This window comes from Rhinolophus sinicus, chromosome 15 (assembly GCF_057876585.1).
Source record: "Rhinolophus sinicus isolate RSI-liver-muscle chromosome 15, RSI-T2T, whole genome shotgun sequence".
NCBI classification, from domain to species: Eukaryota; Metazoa; Chordata; class Mammalia; order Chiroptera; family Rhinolophidae; genus Rhinolophus; species Rhinolophus sinicus.
In genome coordinates, this window is record NC_142515.1 from 49913526 (window position 1) to 49931979 (window position 18454).

The 18454-nt window shown below is 52.6% G+C and overlaps 1 protein-coding gene across 3 annotated transcripts; it reads right to left on the bottom strand.

Moving 5' to 3' along the window:
* Window positions 1-596: 596 nt before the first annotated feature.
* On the bottom strand, window positions 597-18329 carry DNAJB12 (DnaJ heat shock protein family (Hsp40) member B12). 3 transcript variants are annotated; one of them, XM_019745860.3, is made up of 9 exons: window positions 18091-18329; window positions 10904-11084; window positions 9507-9652; window positions 7169-7354; window positions 6971-7050; window positions 5867-5976; window positions 4255-4427; window positions 3595-3692; window positions 597-2339 (listed from the first exon to the last, which is right to left on the bottom strand). In XM_019745860.3, the coding sequence occupies exons 1-9, from the start codon at window positions 18221-18223 to the stop codon at window positions 2310-2312; spliced, it is 1137 nt and encodes a 378-aa protein (XP_019601419.2). In that variant the 5' UTR covers window positions 18224-18329; the 3' UTR covers window positions 597-2309. The 3 variants fall into 3 exon arrangements, with proteins under 3 accessions (XP_019601419.2, XP_019601423.2, XP_019601420.2); XM_019745864.3 differs by having other exon boundaries at window positions 3547-3692; XM_019745861.3 differs by having other exon boundaries at window positions 3541-3692.
* Between the last annotated feature and the right edge of the window lie 125 nt (window positions 18330-18454).

The following is an 18454-nucleotide window of genomic DNA, read 5'->3' on the forward strand; positions in this document are numbered from 1 at the left end:
GGAGGGGCCTCAGGCCACCAGTCAGGGCTGCCCAGCCCTGTCTCTGGGAGGCCCGAGCAGATCTGCTGTTCCATTCACGGGAAGCCTGACTTGGGCTGCCTCGTTTTTAACTTTTCTGACTTTGGAGGGGAGAGAGGGAGGGCTGTGGGGGCGGTGTGGGAAGGACGGCTGGGAAGACTGTGCAGCCAGAGATGGAAAGAAACTTGGAGAACTTTTTCCTCGCCCTGCATCTGTCGTGGGCTTGAGCTGCAGGCTGGGGAGAAGGGAGATAGTTTTGTTTACAGTAGGACTGATGGAACAGAAGGGATGAAGGGAGCAGGAACAAGTGGGTGGCAGGGGTCGTGGTCGTCCTGGTTGCCATCCCAGGACTGGCATCGGGACCCCAGGGTCCTGGCTTAATTGAGTCCCTTACCCTTTACCTGGATGCAGTCAGCCCTGGACAAGTCTTGTGACCTAAGTGGCTGTCAGCTGGGACAAGGGGTAAGGGGGCCATTCAGGCTTGTTACCAAAAACTCCCTGTAGGATGTCAGTAGCAACAGGTGCTTTTGACCCCTCACCCTCGGTCCCCTTGCTCAATGCAGACCCGCCACAGCCAATCACATAATAAACATATTTATAGATGTACAATTTCAGAATTCTAATTCAAGAAATGCGGCATCTCAGGGGATCCTTTAGGATCTATGTTCTTATTGCACGTAGCTCAACCTGTCTAAAGACACGGGCGGGGTGGTGGTGGCAGAGCACCAGGCCACCTCGCGGGCGCTCAGTTCTCTTGTTCAAACCAGATTTGACATTTCTTTACCAAGCTTCCTTTCCCAGCAAGATTCCTATTTGTTAGGGGACGTTAAAAAGAACCAGGAAAAACTCGGGGAGGATGGTCATCGCCTCCTGGCTTGGGGAAGTAAGGCTTTGGAAGATGGCAGGCTCAGTAACACCCACTGCCAGAGGAAAATTCAGGAAAAAACAGTAATTCCAAAAGACCCAGTTGAAACTGTGGGGATAAATAAAACCTCCCTCCCTTCCCCTGGCAGCAATGGCTGTTTTGAGGAAAATCCTCATTTGAAGATGAGGATAAGAAAACCCTTCTTGTTCAGGTGCATCCTTTGTCCAAAGTGCAAGAGAAGGCTGGGTGGCGTCTTGTCCATGGAGGGCGGTGACAGAGGTGCCCATAGGCACGGACTTTCTTCAGGAGTTGGCTGTTGCCCGGGGGTCCTGGGTAACACCTGGCTGACTCTTGGAGGAAGAGCCTTCTGGAGACCTTGGTGCACGATTCAGGAAAAACCAGTGGCAACAAGAGCTGTGCCCTGTGGCACCTATAAGGCAAAACTCACTTAGGGACTAAGGGGGGGACATGGCTAGGCAGAACCTGGCCCCCCTCCCAACCTTGCTGTTCTCTGCGGCAGGCGGTCAGAGGGCTCCTGGGTACCAGGACAAAGAGCCGGCCACAGCTTGAGGTGGGTGGTCTCACCACAGAAGGCAGTCTGGGGCCTCTACATGACAGCACTCACCTGGCACCCGGCCCTAAGGCCACTTTCTCTCTTCATAGCCTGCTCCCCTCCAGCTTAACCATAAACCTGGCAACTTTAAAAAGTTTTCTACAGATTTATACTATCATGATTGCTGCTGCCATCAAAAACAGGCTGGGGCTGAGGGGAGCGTTAAAAGCTATGACCTAACTGTCCTTACGCCGTCAGCCGTGGCTAACGCCTAGCTGTTGCCGGACCAGGTTGCCTCCCCCAAACAGTCCTCGTTTTCTAAAACACGGAAGAAATCAGCTAAACAACTTAACCAAACCCCTGCATAGTTTAAAAAGTAGACTATGTATATATATCTTCATATATGCTATTTACATATAAATAGATATATATAGCTATACACGCATCTATAAATTACATTCTCTGGAGAGTTCTTTCCTCCTCCTCTATGTCCTTGGCCAACGCCTCTGACTAGCTTCCACTGAGGTGACTGGTGGTGGCTCCTGGGAGGAGGAAGAAAGGCAGTGGGTGCCCCCTCCCCCAGCCCTTCCCACAGACATTTGCTGCAAGTTTTACATTCTACTTTTGTTGCCATGGTTTCTGTATCCTAGGAGAGAGCCGATGTGGAGCCTGAGTCTCTGCCAGCCATGGGAGGAAGGGAAGCAGCCCTGTGGCAGGTTTTCCTGTTTGTCTTAAGAGCTTTCTGCATTTACTAGGTGAGAGAGAGGGCAGCTGTGTGGCGTTCGGCCTCCAATTCCATTTTAATGTTTTTTTTTTTTTTTCTTTTTATGTCTTTTCTTAAATATACAGTCCGTCACCTTGGCTCAGTGCATGTCACCAAAAATTCTCCAGGGATTTCATGGTCTGGGGAGGAGAGTGGTAACAGTTAGCTAGGCGGTCATGTGCCCAGTCTCTAACTTAGCCCACACGAACAAGCAACCCTCCCTGCCGCTGTCCTGCCAGCCTCAGCTGCACCAACTGCCCTCCTGTGGTCTGCTGCACTCTCCTGGAGGCATAAGCACATAGCCTCAAAGCAGAGAATCTGTACCTGGATCTCCGCCGAGGGACACAGGCAGAGCGGTGGATAGGGTACCAACACAGAAAAGAACCTTTACCAGCTCTGCCCACACTCCTCTGGGCTTGGTCCAAGTTGTCCCCTCTGGCAAATGCTGGAAGCAGAGCCCACAACCCACACGTAGGGGTAAAGGAAGCAGGGAGCCTGCTACCAGCAACTTTCCTTCCCCCCCCCTGCCCCACCCCTTCTGTGCTGAGGGCTTTGCACAGCACAGCACAGCCCTTTGAACTCATGACCTTCTGTTCCCTTCCTCAGACCACAGGTGAGATGCCTGGGCAGGCCGGATACCTGTGGCTTCCAGGCTGCCAGGTGCAGGAGAGAGAGAGAGAGACAGAGAGACAGAGAGAGAGAGAGAGAGAGAGAGAGAGAGAGAGAGAGAAAGGGAAACAGACAGAGTCAGTCTCTGGTCCCACCAGAGGGAGTGGTCCGCAGGCCTCTCCTGCTCCCAGCCTCTTGGCTCCCTCTGCCCATTGTTAGGCTCCAGTCTTGTTCCATTTCCTACTGCCTAGAAGGGCAGAGGAAAAGGAAGGGCTCTTGGCCAACTGTTTCCACATGGTTCTCCCTGGTGGGGAGTGCATGTGGAGGCTATCTTGGGCCCAGTAATATGTGGTGGTCTAAATATCAGGGCCCAGACAATAGTCTGCTGCACTTGGAAAAGAGCAGTGGGGACTTGATGGCTGGAGCAGACCAAGGAGGCACAAGTGGCTCCTGGCAGCAGCCTTGGGCTCCCCCCACTGGCTCTTGCTTGCCCCACAGCCCCAGAGTCAGGGAGTAGGGTGGGTGTGGGGTGAAGAGAAGGGGCCTGAAGCAGACCTCAGTTTCTAAGTACGCCCCAGAGCTGCCCCAATTCTGCAGAACGGAGGTCAGGCTGGGACAAGGAGTCTGCCATCATCACCAGGCTCCCTCCTTCTCTCCCCCCCACCCTCCTCTGCCTCATGACCAGGACCAGAGCTGCCAGGAGTTGCAGGGCAGAGAGGCCCTGGCTCATACTTGGACCTCGGTAGGGTGGCTGGCCCAGGACTATCCATGTAGGGAGGCCTGCACCTCTGACAGTCGGTTACAGCTTGGGGTGTTCATCTTCTGTGCTTTGTGGTACATGTCTGTGTCGCCGAAGTAGCGGGCCCGGTATAGCAAGCCTTCCTCTGCAAAGCAATGGGACAGGGTTAGGATATGCCTGGTACCTCCTGAAGGCTAACAGGGCACCTGCCTGGCCTGTGGGGATAGGAGGAAGGCTGCTACAGGCCTAGGAGGTGGGGCAGAGAGGGCTTCCCTTTCGGGAGGACCCCGAAAGAGCAAATATTATGATCCCAACTTAGGAGAGGGACAGAGGCCCCTTTCTACCGAGTGAGGGTGAGGCCAGCCAAGGTAAAAACCTGTCATCCTGGTCAGATCTCCCCAGGGTCTCACAAATAAGAGCCAGATGTCCAATCAGTGGATGATCAGGGGATCTGCTCCAATCTCTGTCTACATACTTACCTGCAGCCAAACAACAGGCTGATTGCAGTGATTTGCAGGAACCTAGAGGAAATCTACAAGTGGCCCCTGGCACCTGGCCCCAGGGAAACACAAGGGTGGAGGCAGCTCTTGGCTGGGAGGTGGCTGGCGCAGGGCAGTGCCAGGTGCGGGGCCCACAAATCACTGGGTGGGCGGGGCTTTCTCCTTCTTTGCTCTCAAGCTCTGTGCCCCCAACACATGCCCACTCACTTTGCTGCTTCTCCTTCCAGCAGTTGTTTCGGAGGTTGGCGATATAATCATCTTCCACGTTCCGTTCAACTGTTTTCAGGCTGGAGCCTGTGTACTCCTCAGAGAAGGTGTCTGCCACGTAGTAGACGACGTTTAGGTGGTCAGTGACTCGCTTGTGGACGTGGCCCACCGACCTGGCCAGAAATATACCAGGCACAAGGTGGGCACGGGTCCCAGGCCCAGGACAGCTCTGGGGATGACGAGGCCCGACAGATGCCACACAGGCCACAGAAGTAGTTGCTTTGCTCCCAAACTAGAGCAAAAACGTGCACACGACCCAAGGTGAGGGACTAAAGGCAGGGTGTCCCCACCTTAGAGTGGTCCAGCCCATGGCAAGCCCTTCCTCAGGCTCCCTGCTTCCTACACTGTGGACTCGGGGCTTTGGGGAGAAGCCCCTTTCTGAGGCTCTGGGCAGGGCAGTAGGGAACCTGGACTCTGTTTCTGATAAGCTCCCTGTGCCTGTTTCCTCATTCATCCCCTAAGCCAATCCTTGCCGAGGGCCTTCCTGCCTGTCCAGGAGCTCCTAGTCTAGACTTAAGAGAGAGGCTTGGGAACAAAATGGCAGAAAAGAGGTTGTATCTTTCCAGCTCTTGGATTCTGTATTCCAGCTTCAACAGCAGGCTTACGCGCTGTGGAAAGGAACCTCAAAACACAGACAGGAGTCAGTGCTCTGGGGGCGACAGCCCCTGCCTGCCCACTGCTGCCTCTCCTTTCTCCAGCTGCAGAGAAAAGGGCTGGCATCAGGCCACCGCGAGCCTGTACCCTGTGCCAGCTGGAGCAGTGGACCGACTCTGCCCCCTGCTGGCTGGGAGAGATGCTGCCAGGCTCCCAGGCCTCTTGGTGGGAGCAGAGCTGCCACCAATAGAAGCTGAGCACCCACACTATGCATCAGATACTAGGTTAGGTGCTGACACCTTAAAATGTGCTGACACCTTAAAAGGTCAATTAACGTGCGCAAATTCACTACTGACAGCTGAGACCATATATTCATACAACAAATATTGTTGAGCTTTTCTAATGAACCAGGCATTTCATATGTATTACTTAATTTTCACAAGCAGGTAGATGGCGTTATTTCCATTTTATAGATGAAGAAACCAAGGTTCAGAGAGGTTATGTAACTTGCCCAGCGTCACACAGCTGCTTAATTTGTAGAGGAGCTGGGATTCAAAGCCACTCTTGTTCTGTCTGACTCTAGAACTCTTGTTCTTTCCATGACCCCGTGGCCCTCTCCCCAAACACAAGAGCCTCTAAAGGTTCTTATCTCAAGGTCAGCAGATAAGATGGGGCGGGGGAGGAGTTAGGTCATGAAGCCTGTGAAATCATATGCAAAATTGTGTGTATGTGCACTGTTCCAGGCGATTTTCATTGCATTTTCTTAGGGGCCATGATCCTAAAAAAGATCAAGAACCTCTGCTCAAAAGGGGACATATATTTTCTTGATTCTAAGCCAGCTTTCTGCATTATGATCAAGCATCTGTAGGACGGGAGGGAAGGTCCCCAATGGTGGCTGAGACTCCAAAGTCCCCATTTGCCCGCCACCCTAGCCTGGCCCCCAAATGCAGGTACTCACGGTCTTGGGCTCAGGCTGTAGGGTGGGCTGGAGACCATGAGCTGGCTGAGAGCTGACACGAGGATCAGGATGAGGATGGGCATCAGTTGGACAAACACCCCCAGCCCGCCCTGGAGGGAAGAGCCAACGGTCACCTACGCCAGACCTGGGTGGCGGGAAGCAGCTACCATGCAAACAGGCCATGGCACCACTCGCTCCCCTCCCGCCCGCAGGTTCCCCAAACATAGAAGCCTCTCCACCTGCCAGCTTCCCTAGATAAAAACAGAATAGCAACTAGTGTTAAATACAGGAGGAAGGTGGGTATATACATTTGCTTGTGAGAGAATACCACCCCCCCCCAAAAAAAAAAAAAAAAAAAGAGCAAAAGGTGGCTGCCTCCAGGAGAAATGGGAGGCAGGGCTGGGGGGAGACTTTTACAACATAAACCGTTTTGAACTTTAAACCATGCAAATATATTTAAAAATTGCCAGTTAAAAAAATGATAAACATAAATTTGTTCACTGTGTGACAATCTGTGATTTAAAAACTCTTCTGTATGTTACATACACACACAAGTTAAAAAAAAAACATAAGGCCACACTGTCAGAGCTAAGGGGAACCCCTCTGTCTGCCATAATTTTAAATGCTCTGTAATTGTCCACAGTATTTTAGTTTTAGTCAGCTAGCTGTTCTTGGGCATTCAAAATATGTTTGAAGCATTGCTGTCATAGCTTTTGTATACATTTTTGGGTGCTGAAAAGAAGAGTCAGCACCTATATTGTCCTTCTTTACAATTCTCTCCTGAAACTTAACTTTCCACTGCTTGGAAAATGTTACTTTGGCCTATGAACAAATGAACTGCACAAAGGCCATTCACACTTCAACCTGTTTGTAGGTGGAAAACATTCTGCATTCCATTCTCCAGCGCTAGAGGCCATCAAATCCCTACTCCTTCCAGCGGGCAATGTGGAGTGTGGCTCCCTCTGGTGTCGCCCAGCGGAATGGCAAGGGAGGCCCAAGATGGCTCCTTGGCTGACAGTTGTGGGAACACTGCCATCACTGAGTAGACAGCTGGGCATGTCACTACCCCCGCCCCCTGCTCTCCCCAGCGCCTTCCTCACTCACGTCACCCTGGTTCTCCCTGCGGTCCTGCCTTTGCTGGTAGGTATAGCGCATACGGCCGTTGCTGTAGACATGGACGTTACCTGGGGGTCAGAGGGACGAGTCAGGAGTGGGGATGCTGGGAAAGGGAGAGGCTGGCATCCAGTCCCCCACCATCACCCCCCGGGGTGACATGGCTGTGGGGTGGGTTGGGGGACTTACTAGATGGGAAGCCACCGCCAAAGAACATGTTGAAGAGGTCTTCAGGGGAGATGTCAGCCTCAAAGCCACGGTGGAAGTCGCCATGCCCATGGCCGTGCCGGGCTGCCTGGCTCTTGTCATCACCGAATTGGTCGTACTGCTTCCTTTTCTCTGGGTTGCTAAGTACTGCGTATGCTGTGCCAATGGCTGGAAAGGAGGTAGACAGGTCAGGCCTGGGGAATGTTGGAGATATGTGTGGAGGCTCCCATGGCAGCCTAGAGCTCACTTCCTTCAGGTACTTAACTGGTGCTTTAGGAAGCAGGAGTCCTTGGGGCTTGTCGGGAAGCTTGGGTGTTGGGCAAGTGTGAGGAGGGGGACATGCAGGAATACCTCTAAGCGAATCTGGGCTGGGGAGAGGATTAATACCCAGGCTTCTTGCTCTCTACCTCATGACAAGAGTTCAACTTTTTCTATAATCGGGCCCTTTGTAGGCATTATCTTATTTACTCCTACCGTGTTTCCCCGAAAGTAAGACCTAGCGAGACAATCAGCTCTACTGCATCTTTTGGAGCAAAAATTAATATAAGACCCGGTCTTATATTATATTATGTTAGATAAGACCTGGTCTTATAGTAAAATAAGACTGGGTTTTATATTAATTTTTAATATATAAAAAAGATGCATTAGAGCTGATTGTCCAGCTAGGTCTTATTTTCAGGGAAACACGGTAAGCGCAACCTCATCTCCATCTTACCAATGAGAGAACTCAGGCGAACAGAGGTCAGAGCACTGATGCTGCAGAGCGAAAAATCAAACCCAGGTGTGTCTTGCTTCGTCTGCTTTCTGACCTTATGAAAACCATCACCCACCAACCACCCCCTCGCCCACTCCTCTCTCTTGAGGTGCTCAGTGGGATGGGGCGTTTCTTTCTGGAGGTTATGTAATTTGAAGTCACAGTGCAACATAAGGGCCAAACAGACATATACTATCCCGTTGTGAAGTGGAAGCAGCGGGAGGGGCCGGGAAAGGCCAAATCCCGGGTTCTAGTTAAGGTTCCTCCACGACTGGCAGTGTGGCCTCGGCAAGGAGCCCTCTTTTCCCTGGGGTCCAGGTCCCAGCTGCTGTTCCTCTTCTTGGCCCTGGGGCCTCCCTAGTAGAGCTCCCCAGGCGGGAAGCCTGTGCCCCAAAGGACCCCAACTCGGGCCCTCCTGAGTCTCTTGCTCCCTCTCAAGCAGCCCAGTGTCTCACAGGAGTGGGTAAGAGCTGCAATCCCTGAGAATAAGAATGTCCCTCCTCCTTCCCTTCTGACAAGGCCCCAAGGCCAGCTCTCGCCTGTCACTGCCTGTCAGGGCAGGCTGTAGGCAGAGGTCAGGGCTGGAGAAACATAAACTACAGCTACCCTGCCTTCCTCCTCCCCTTCTCCTCCTCCCTCTGGGGCTGGCTGGCAGGCAGCAGGGGACGGTGTCTGCACACTGCCCCATGCAGGACCCACCCTAAGCAGCCTGCAATGGAGCATCTGGGGTGGGCCCCCGGAGACAGCGCACCAGTTTTGGGGGGGGTCTGCTCTGCCACCTGGCTACGGTCACAGCCCCAGGACTGTGTAGCACCCGGCCTGGGCCAGGAGGGGCTCGTCACTGTGCTACCTTCCAGAGGGAGCTGAGCCCCTGAAGGTCCCAAGGAGGACAAGGTGGGTATGAGAGACGTGCAGTTGTAGTGCCCAGTAACACAGGGTGGCGCAGTCTGTACACGTGGGCTCAGTCGGCGCAACAAAAACACAAGCGATTCAAGGGCAGCTGATGATTTCAGTGAGAATGAAACACTTCTCCCAGAACCAATAGGCCCTGAGGTCAGAGAGCCAGCCAAGGTCCCTGCTGCAAGCCTTAGGGGGTGTGTGGGTAGAAAGAGATGGAGACATGTGTAGAGGGGGTGGGGTGCGTTGGCTGTGGCTGCTGGTGCCGAGGAGGCCACCAGGCCAGATGCCCCTGACCTGGGGCTGCCCAGTTTCTCACCACAGGGAAACTGTTGCCAAGATCCCAAGATGGAGAAATGCATCCAGGTGTATCAGGAGCACGGCTGCTGCCCCTCAGTCACTGTGCGGCCTCGGAGAAGCCATGGGTCCTCTTTTGCCTCAGCTCCCCTCCTGCAACCCCCAGGGAACAAGAAGGGGAGGCAGGAATGGCGTTATCTGACCTCTGACAGACTCTGTGGCTAGTGGTGGCTACTAGGACCTTCGTCCTAGGAAGTCGCTCCTGAGCTGGCAGAACTTGGGTCCAAGACCACTGCCTGGAAAAGCCCCTTATTTCCTCCCAAACACAGGAGATCAAAATACCGCAACACCAGGAAACCAGGGCCAGCTTACCTTTGAAAGCTTCTGTGGCACCAGGTGCATGGTTCTTGTCTGGGTGGAATTTGAGGGCCAGTTTGCGGTAGGCCTTCTTTAGGTCTTCATCGGACGCCCCTCTGCTCACCCCCAGAATCTCATAGTAATCTTTACACTGCTTGACCCTGGGCGAGGGAGAACAGCGTGGTTGGGGAGCGTGACACTGGCCCAGGGCTGTGAGGTGGGCCAACAGCAAGTGGCACGGGCACACAGCTCTGCACAGGCTCGGGGGCCAAGCTGTCAACCTCGGGAACCAGGGAGCCTCAGAAAGCTCCAACTAGGATGGGGGTCTGAGCAGGGCCCGGCGGAAACACCAAGAACACATTTAGATTTGGGGGGGGGGGTAGGGGAACAGCTGCTGTGTTTGCCAGGCATCACTGCCCCTTGCCAACAGTACCCTCAGAAGTCAGAAGGGCTGTCAGTCAGGCGTCTGTCCAAGGACAAGTGTGTCCCCAGCTCGGCCAGTGTCTCCTCTCCTGAGTGGCAATCTGAGTCTTGAGTGGGCAACATTAAGGCCATGGCAGGTGTCTATTCACCCCATCTCGGGGCCCTCAAGACCCTGTTTCTCTTCCGTCAATTCTTACTCCTGGGATCCCTGGAGACCCTGATTCGTGGCATTTTCCAGGCTTTCCCAACTCCCCACAATGTTTCTATTGCCTACAACTGATGGGCTCGTCTGGTCAAAATCCTTTCTGGTCAGAAAAATGTAAAAATGGCATATGCTCTTATGGCAAACTGGTCATGCTAGGTCACAAGCAGGCTGAACCCCAGTCCTGAAACTTGTTAATATCTTCACTAGCAGCCAAGACCAGGTGGGAATGACCTTGGAGGGATCCCGGGGTTAGCTTTGTGGGGAGGCCTGAGAAGCCCTGGACGCACCATCTCGGCCTGGTAGTGAGCTGCTCGGCGCAGGGCCTGACCAAGCCTTAGGCATAACTGCCTCTTGTCTCCACTCTACCCCACACAGGCTCTGGTCTGAAAGGGTCTTTGTTGCGGGTGGGGGTGTGGGTTGGGGGAGAATCTGGAGGGGGAGACCAGGCCTCATCTCTGTCTGACAAACAGAGCTGTGTAAAGAGGCCAGGCCCGCCTGTCCAGCAGGAGAGGAAGCCAGCAGTGTCAGCGTTTCCAGCCTCTGCTGTGGGCTGTCTTGGTGGGAGGGGACAGTGGAGCCCTGATTCCCACACGGTATTCCAGGGCTTTGTGGGAAATAAGGATTGGGACCGGTGAGCCTGACCACTTGGACCTCCTCCATCTTCAAGACCCCCCTAGGGCCCATCCAGACCCCAGGCAACTGTGAGGTGGAGGAAGGCCGCAGGAAGCCTTCTCTTGACTTGAAAACTTCCCCCCACCACCAGACCCCGGCCCCCGCCCTCTACCTTTTCACGGCTGCTACTTGTTCTGCAGTGTAGCCTTTGGTGCTCTCTCCTCCTCCGGCTTCGCCATTGGCTGAGGGGGTGTTGGACCCACCTGCTTTCCTATGGGTTGTATGGGTCTTGTCTGTGGGTGGGGGTTGCTCACTGGCAGACTGTGGTTTCTGGTTGAGGGACTCGATCAGGGCTGTGTGAGGCAAGGAAACCATTCAGGGCTCCGGCTCCAGTAAGGCCATGTGCCCCACCCGCTCACTCTCCCAGCAAAGCCGAGAGCTCCTTCCCTTGAGCCTGTGAGGGGGCTAGTGCGACAGTCGCCTGCTCTCTTAGGAACCAGTCCTTAGGAATCAGCAGGGGGATATGTAGGTCATTTTCAACTCAGAATGAAAACAAACTATTTTTTTTCTTTTGTCCTGTTCCCAAAAATAAACTATTAAGCCTTCAGATTTTTTAAATCCCAAAGTAGTGTGTGCAACAGCCATCCTCTGTTAAAAGCCGAAATGGGCGAAGTACCCTGCAGTGGGGATCCCACTTAGCAAGACCATCTAATTCAGCTGGGATTGGCGGGGAAGGATTTATGGAGGCCTTCGCTTAGCCATGAAGAGGAACAGGGGCAATGATTTGCCCTGGAGGGCCAGGGGTGCTGCGAGGCTCGGGAAAAACATCTGTTGTGCTCACTACTTGCTATTTTTTAGTTTTCCAATGGCTGGCTTACAAATGTCCTACTTCAAAGTTCAGAGTCTATATAGGGCATTAGCTGTCACCCTCAGGATGGGTCATGGTTATTCATACCCAAGTCCTTGGTTCCTGCCCCTTTGATAACAGCAGGCTCAAATGTCTGGCAGAAGTCCCCTGTGCCCATTTATTTCAGGAACAAAGTCAGTTCTGAACCCCTCACCATGCCTGGGGTCCAGTGCCCTGGGAAACCAGGCATCTGGACGCTGCAGAGAACGGAGGACACCTATATACTGAGGACGGACAGCAGCACAGCCGGTGTCCCCCCTCCTCCAGCCTCTTTCAAACGTGCCAGGTGCCCGCTGGGCTCACGGCACTGTGCTGGGTGTCAGATACCCTGTGCTGCGGCACACCTGGGTCTCACCCAAGGGGCCTGAGCAGGGTTTGCTGGGAACAAGAACACTGGGACTCGAATTGACCACTGTGCCCTGAGCCACTGCTGTCTTAGTTGCATCAAACTCAGAGAGTCAACAGCTTGGAAATCTACACACAGGAGCTGCCAGCCGAGCGTGCCCCACGTGAGGGAGGTGGAAGGGCTCCTGGAGCAAACCGAGAGGGCACTCTGAGAGGGGCAATAGTAACGCGCGCTCACTATATGTCAGGCAGGCCTGGACACAGTGCTCCGCGCGTGTTAGCTCGCTTAGGCGTCACGACGGCCTTCGAGGGGGTCTTATTACCACCATCCCCATTCTAAGGAGGAGCTGTGTGCTCCAGCAACTGGTTCGTGGCTGCACAAGCTAGGTAGGCTGCACTTGAACCCCAGGATGTCCAGCTCACGGGACCTTGCTCTTAACTGTGCTACTGTCCCGGGCCATACAAGTCTGGGAGGGGGAGCTTCTCCCACAGTCATTCCAAGTATAGAAGAGAAGTTAAATTCAGAAAGACCCAGGTTTCAAATCTCGGCTCAGCTACATCCTAACAGTATGACCTTGGATGAAATCTTCCTCACAAAGGGGGTGTGAAGATGAAATGAGATAATGTGTGAAAGCACCTGGCACAGAGACCAACACAGAGTAAAAGTTCAATATGAGTAGCTGCTAGTATTTTGACTTGGGACGATGAACTATCTGGCCAGGAAGACGAGAGGACCCCAGGTGCTGGGGTCTGGGGAGCTCCAAGGCTTAGGAAGGCGAAGTTTCAGTACTCAGCAGGCTTCGGACCCAGTTATAACCGTGACATTTCAGGCTGCCCTATATGCCAGGTCCATGCCAGGCATCAAAGGAATGGCAAAGGGGGAAACCAACAAATGAAGAGATGCTGATCAAGATGGGACAGAGGGAGGAACCTGCCTTGTTGGGTTTTTTAGGGCTTTTAAAAAAGTTATTTATATTTCTCTGGAAGCCCCAGTGGTCCAGGCTGAGTTGACAAACCCTAAGGATAACATGACGAGCCATTCAACTGCTATAGACACACAGGAGCATCAGCCAGGAGAAGGGATGGACTCTTTCCAGTACTTCTCAGGGAAGATTCTGGAAGCTTTTCAGGGCAATTATATGAAGTCAGTCACTCTAATTTCCCTATGCTGCAGAAAGAGAGCCCAAAGGGGAATAGATGTGCTCTAGGTCACACAGAAGGTTCCTGCTTGAGTTGGCAATGAAAGATTTCTGGTTGCTGACGAGTAGGTCTCTGCTGTGGCCTGAACACCTCCCTCCGCTGGGCCGTAGGACGTGACTACCTCATCCTGACTCACTGTTACATCCCTAACTGGCACACTGGCTGATAGGCAAATGTCACAAAGGAGTAGGAGATAGAACAGCTTAATGTGGCTCTGGAGTTAGACATAGCTGGGTTCAAATCCTGATTCTGCCCCTTCCCAGTAAAGATGGCAGACATTTAAAAAGAAAGGAAATTGATGGAAGAAACCTAAGCTGGGGTGGGAGAGGTGGCAGCTGAGGTAGAGGTGAAAGCACTTCTATAGCCAAAGCCCCTCCAACCCAGACTGCCTGGGTTCAAACCTGGTTCTGCCACTTGCAGGCAAGGTTATCTTGGACAAGTTAACTGAGCTTCTCCATGTAAAACTATCTCCCTCAAGAGAGTTGGAAGAGTAAGTGAGTAAATGCATATAAAGAGCTTAGCACAACGCCCAGCAAATATTAAGTGTTGTCTGATCCTTTTATTTCCAGGCTCTCTCTATGTACCTATAGTACTCACAGTGAGTCGGGAAAGCGAGGACAGAGTAGGGAAAGTCTTGGACTGGAGCTAGACAGTCTGGTTCTTGTGCTAATTAGTCATGTGGCCTTGTCAAGTTATCGAATTCCTCAGTGAAAACATGATCCCTGCCTACACAGGGTTGCTCTCAGTGAAATCAGGTGAATGGAAGGGTTGAGCACACAGTGAGGGTCATGAAGGTTGACTGACTTGCACGGCCAACCCCACCGCGGACCTCACCAGCATGAGAACATCTCTCACTCCTAGACCCTGAACGCCAAACTCTCTCGGCAGCTCGTCCTCCGCTCTGCCGTGCGCTGGCCTGCCCAGCTTGGCCTTCCCGACTTTGCCTGGACCCAGAGCTAGCCATATCATAGAACCTCAGGCAGCCTGAGCTGCAAGATCCTTCAGGCCAATGCTTTCTTTGTACGTGGGGAAACTGAGGCCTACAGATGTTCTCATCAGCACACTGGAAAACCTGGTACCTTCCACCATTGTTGCTAAGCCTCAGGCAAAGCCAATGGCTACAGAGACTGCCAGGCACTGGATAGAAAATCCCAGACGGGGGCTGACTGGCTTCACTACCCCGCCCTGTGGCACCCCTGCTTGGGGCCCGCCTACTGCTCCAGGTATGACCACCCTGCCCTTGCTGCCTCCCCATCCCACCTCCCGCAGCACGAGTTTCAAGTAGCTTCACACTCACATCCGTTTCACTGTAAGGTCCCTCGGCCCTTCAAGGTTGCTTTGAGCCTCCTCTCACCTTTCCCCTTCCCTCTATCTGTCCTGCCACTTCTCCAAGACCAATCTTCCACCCATGCTCTGGATCCCTCCCTTTCATTTCTCAACTTGCCCTCTTTCCATGTGGCCTCTGCCACACCTGACAGTGCTGCTCACCAGCTTGACACACTGCTCCACGGCGACCTGGCAGCTGCCTCTTTCTGTTGTGGCTCCATCTCACTCTGTGGCTAAGGACAGATGTGGCCCATGGGTGAGCAGCAGCAAGCTCCTCTACATGTTCCACACGCCCACAATGACTTCAGCCAGGCACGACTCCAATGCACTCCATCAAATGGAGACCAGACTTTCAGCTGGAACCTGGAGCTCTCTCCTGAGCTCTAAGCTGACAGCTCCTTCGGAACAAGCCACCAGCACCACCTCACACTCTGCCCATCTCTTCCCATCCATGTTATTCAGCCTTGGTTTCTTCCCCCTCACATTGGCTTGGATTCTGAGTCCCCATTTCTCCTCAGCACCCCTCTCTTTCACAAGGCTTCGTACCTCCTGTCCAATGACCGTATCTTCCTCCAGATTGCCTTATCTCAGGCCCTTGTAGCTCCTAACCTACTTAGTACAATTGTCTCCCAATTGGTTTCTGCCTTGAGTCTCTCTTCTTTCTTATTAATACTTCATGCTGTTGTCTTTTAAGAAAAATACCTTTATCTTATTCCTGCCATCAAAAACTTCAATAGTGGGCAGCCCGAAGGCTCAGTTGGTAGGAGCACGAGCTCTAAACAACAGGGTTGCCGGTTCGATTCCCACATGGGCCAGTGAGCTGTGCCCTCCACAACTAGACTGAAGGACAACGACTTGGAGCTGATGGGCCCTGGAGAAACACACTGTTCCCCAATATTCCCCAATAAAACAAACAAACAAACAAACAAACAAACAAACAAACAAACTTCAATAGTTTTTTCACTAACTGCAGAATAGTGAATATCTTGGCCTAGCAGGAAAGGATTTCCACAATCTGGCCTCATTCTACTTTCCAAACTCAATCTTCTCTATACTCAGATTACTACCTCTAAAGCCTCCAAATCTTGCTACACTCAATCCCTTCTCCAAAACCGCTTACAACTTCCAGCCTCCATGTCTTTCTCCCAGGATGCCCTTTTCCAAGTCTCCTACCCTCTTCCAAAGTACAGTTCAAATGCTGCCTCCTGTCCTACTCCCTGAAGCCTTCCCTCACCGTGATCTACTATTATTTTTATGTTCTCACTACAGCACTCACTCTGCTGCTTGTAATTCAATGTTCAGGAGATTGTTCTCCACACCCCCCTACCCCCAGCACTCCCTTCTACCTCACCAGACTGTGAACCCATGGAGGGCAGGGACGAGATTTTTCACGTCCATCCTTAAGTTCTCAACATCTGACACTGCTTAATTTTTGTTTCATCACCGTCATTGTTTTATGGCTTACAATATTATTTTTTCTGTGATTTGTCTCCTTCACTAGATTGTAAGCTCCTTGAGGCAAAGGATCATGTCTTACCAATCCTGCTATACCACTTAGCACCAAGCAGAGGACTTTGCAAACAAAATAAAAGAGTTGGTTGCTCTGCATGAGCATCTGGAATGGGCTCAAACCTCAAGTGTAGACAACATTACCTAGTATTTTTCTAACCCAGATTTCCCCATCCCAGGCTTCAATTAACCCCAGATCCGTGTCAGCTCAGTGCAGGGCTGTAGATGGCACAAGATGACATCTTATGCCATCTACAGAGAGGCATGAGGTATGTACTCTTTCCAGGATATCACAAAAGTGACAGATATGCAGCCATTGACTTCCGCTTAAGGAAATTTTGGTGTTGAGCCCCAGGAAGAACATGCGTCCAAGTCCCTGGACGAGCCCAGGAGGCCTGCGGACAGGAAAACCTCTACAGGCTATATTGTTACCATCCTTTCTTGGCTGCCTGATGCTGAGCCCCCAGAGGCATCAGAGTCAGAATTCTGAGAGCTGGAGGGTCCCTACCCGACACTGCTCTCCTTTAACACAGTGTGATTCATTTCACAGGGAAGTTTCTTCAGCAGGTTACCTCAGTAGTCCTGGCAAACGCAGACTGAAACCCTGTCTAAGAGAATGCAAATAGGCCAAGAGATCAACATGCAGAGTCAGGAGGCAGGAAAACTCAGGCATTCCAGGCCACCTCTTCTGCCAGCGTTCCCCTTTCTCAATTTCATAATGTGGGCAAGGGCAGTTAGGAGGCTGACTGCTGCTCTTCAATTTCATTTTTATTTCTGTGGTAAACATTACAGTTACAGAACTTTCCAATTTCTAGCTGTGTAATCTTGAGCAAGTCCCTTGCCTCTGAGGTTTTCTTCATCTATAGAACAGAGATAAGGATCTTTGCTCTGCCTCTCAGATAGGGCAGGCTCAGTGAGAAAACGCATTTGAAAGAGCTTTCTAAACTGAAAAGCCCTATGGGTATTACTGTCATTCACATTATCTGTGACAATCCTTAAATTTTCTAGGCAAGTAAACCCAAGCTCAGGAAGATCACAAGGTAGCAGTCAGGATGAGAACCCAGGTCTTCTGATTCTGAGTACCTGTTATATGCCAGGCGGTTGACTAAGTGGCAAGTGCAAGCACAAACCCTGTATCTTTAATGGACCATCTCTTTCTCCCCTCCAACTTGTATTAAGAAAAACTTCTTTGAAGACTTAAGTTAAAGAAAAAAAGGCTTCTAGGGTGCAGCGAGATGCTGAGTAGTTGACACTTCACTATTCCCTCCCTAGTTTGGAAGGCTTCAGTCCAGGGCCGCATAGAGGGACAGCCGGGTGCTGTCCAGCCGTCCATATGGCCAGCTACTGAAGGACTCTTGGGGGAGAGGGTGGGTGGGGTGGCTGAGGCTAGCGTCTCCAACAAGACAGTTCACTCCGGATCTCATAAATGGGTGAAGAGGCTCCAAGAGGGAGTGAGTGAAAAGCCGGGTCTCAGGGCAGACTGTCCGAGGTGGTGGTGTGAGTGGTGTTTGGGGGTCGGTGGTGGGGGAGACAGGCTCTAGTTTGGGGAGGGTGGTCCCTGGCCTTCGCTCAGACGTGCAAGGCAGTGAAGACATGAGGACGCCTTTGCAGGCAGTCCGAAGATCGGAAGTTTGTTTTCCCTCTCTAGAACCCATTCTCACCGTCAGAAAAGTTATGTTTATTTTCCTAAACTATAATATTTCCCAGGCCGGCAACTGGCCCTGGGGCACCGAATGGCCCCTTGGGAAAAGTAGTTCGATTTCGCTTCCAGGTAAGTTCCCTTCGCCCCGTCTGCCAGTGCCTTTCATTCTTGGGAACTCCAAATCTCAGAGGGTTCCGCAAGCACCGGGAAAGCTGAAGTCGCGGTGGTCCCTGTCATCAGGTGTGCAGCATCCCGGAGAGGCGTGAGAGCGAAAGACTACACCTCCCAGGAGCCACCGCGCAGCTCAGTGCGCAAGCGTAAACGCGCCTCGCCACCCCTCCCCCTCCTCTAACTGCTCCCGTCGGTCCGTTCCCGTATTCCCCCCATCAGTTCTAATGTCCCCTCAGTCTGACCGGCATCTCACACTCACCGCGAACTCGCGGCGTCGGATACAGTCGCTGCGCTTTCTCCAGGAAGCGGAGCGCCCGGTCGGGCTGGTTGCTCTGGATGGCGTCGAGGGCGATGGTAATACAGCGCTCGGCTTCATCCTTGTTGGATTCCATGGCGGAACCAGAGCACGGAACCAGGGAGGGGGAGGCCGGGCGAGCGAAGGGCTGCGCCAGCCGCCGACGCGTTGCGGGGCAGGCGGACGCAGGGTGATGACATAAACCCTCCGCCCCTTCTTTCCCGAGATTTGAGCGAGGGCGGAAGCGCTACCGTATGTCTTCTAAGAGGGTGACGTTTAAGAGGTGTTAAAGGTGTAGCCCCACATTTTTGGAGGCCAAAGGGATATT

Excerpts from the sequence above, each read along its gene's own strand:
- DNAJB12 (XM_019745860.3), bottom strand. The coding sequence starts at position 18,223 with ATGGAATCCAACAAGGATGAAGCCGAGCGCTGTATTACCATCGCCCTC. Across the intron at positions 4,428-5,866 it reads TACAGCCTGAGCCCAAGACC|GTCGGTGGGCCACGTCCACA; the intron begins GTGAGTACCTGC and ends ATTTCTGGCCAG. Across the intron at positions 3,693-4,254 it reads CTGGAAGGAGAAGCAGCAAA|AGGAAGGCTTGCTATACCGG; the intron begins GTGAGTGGGCAT and ends ATTGCTTTGCAG.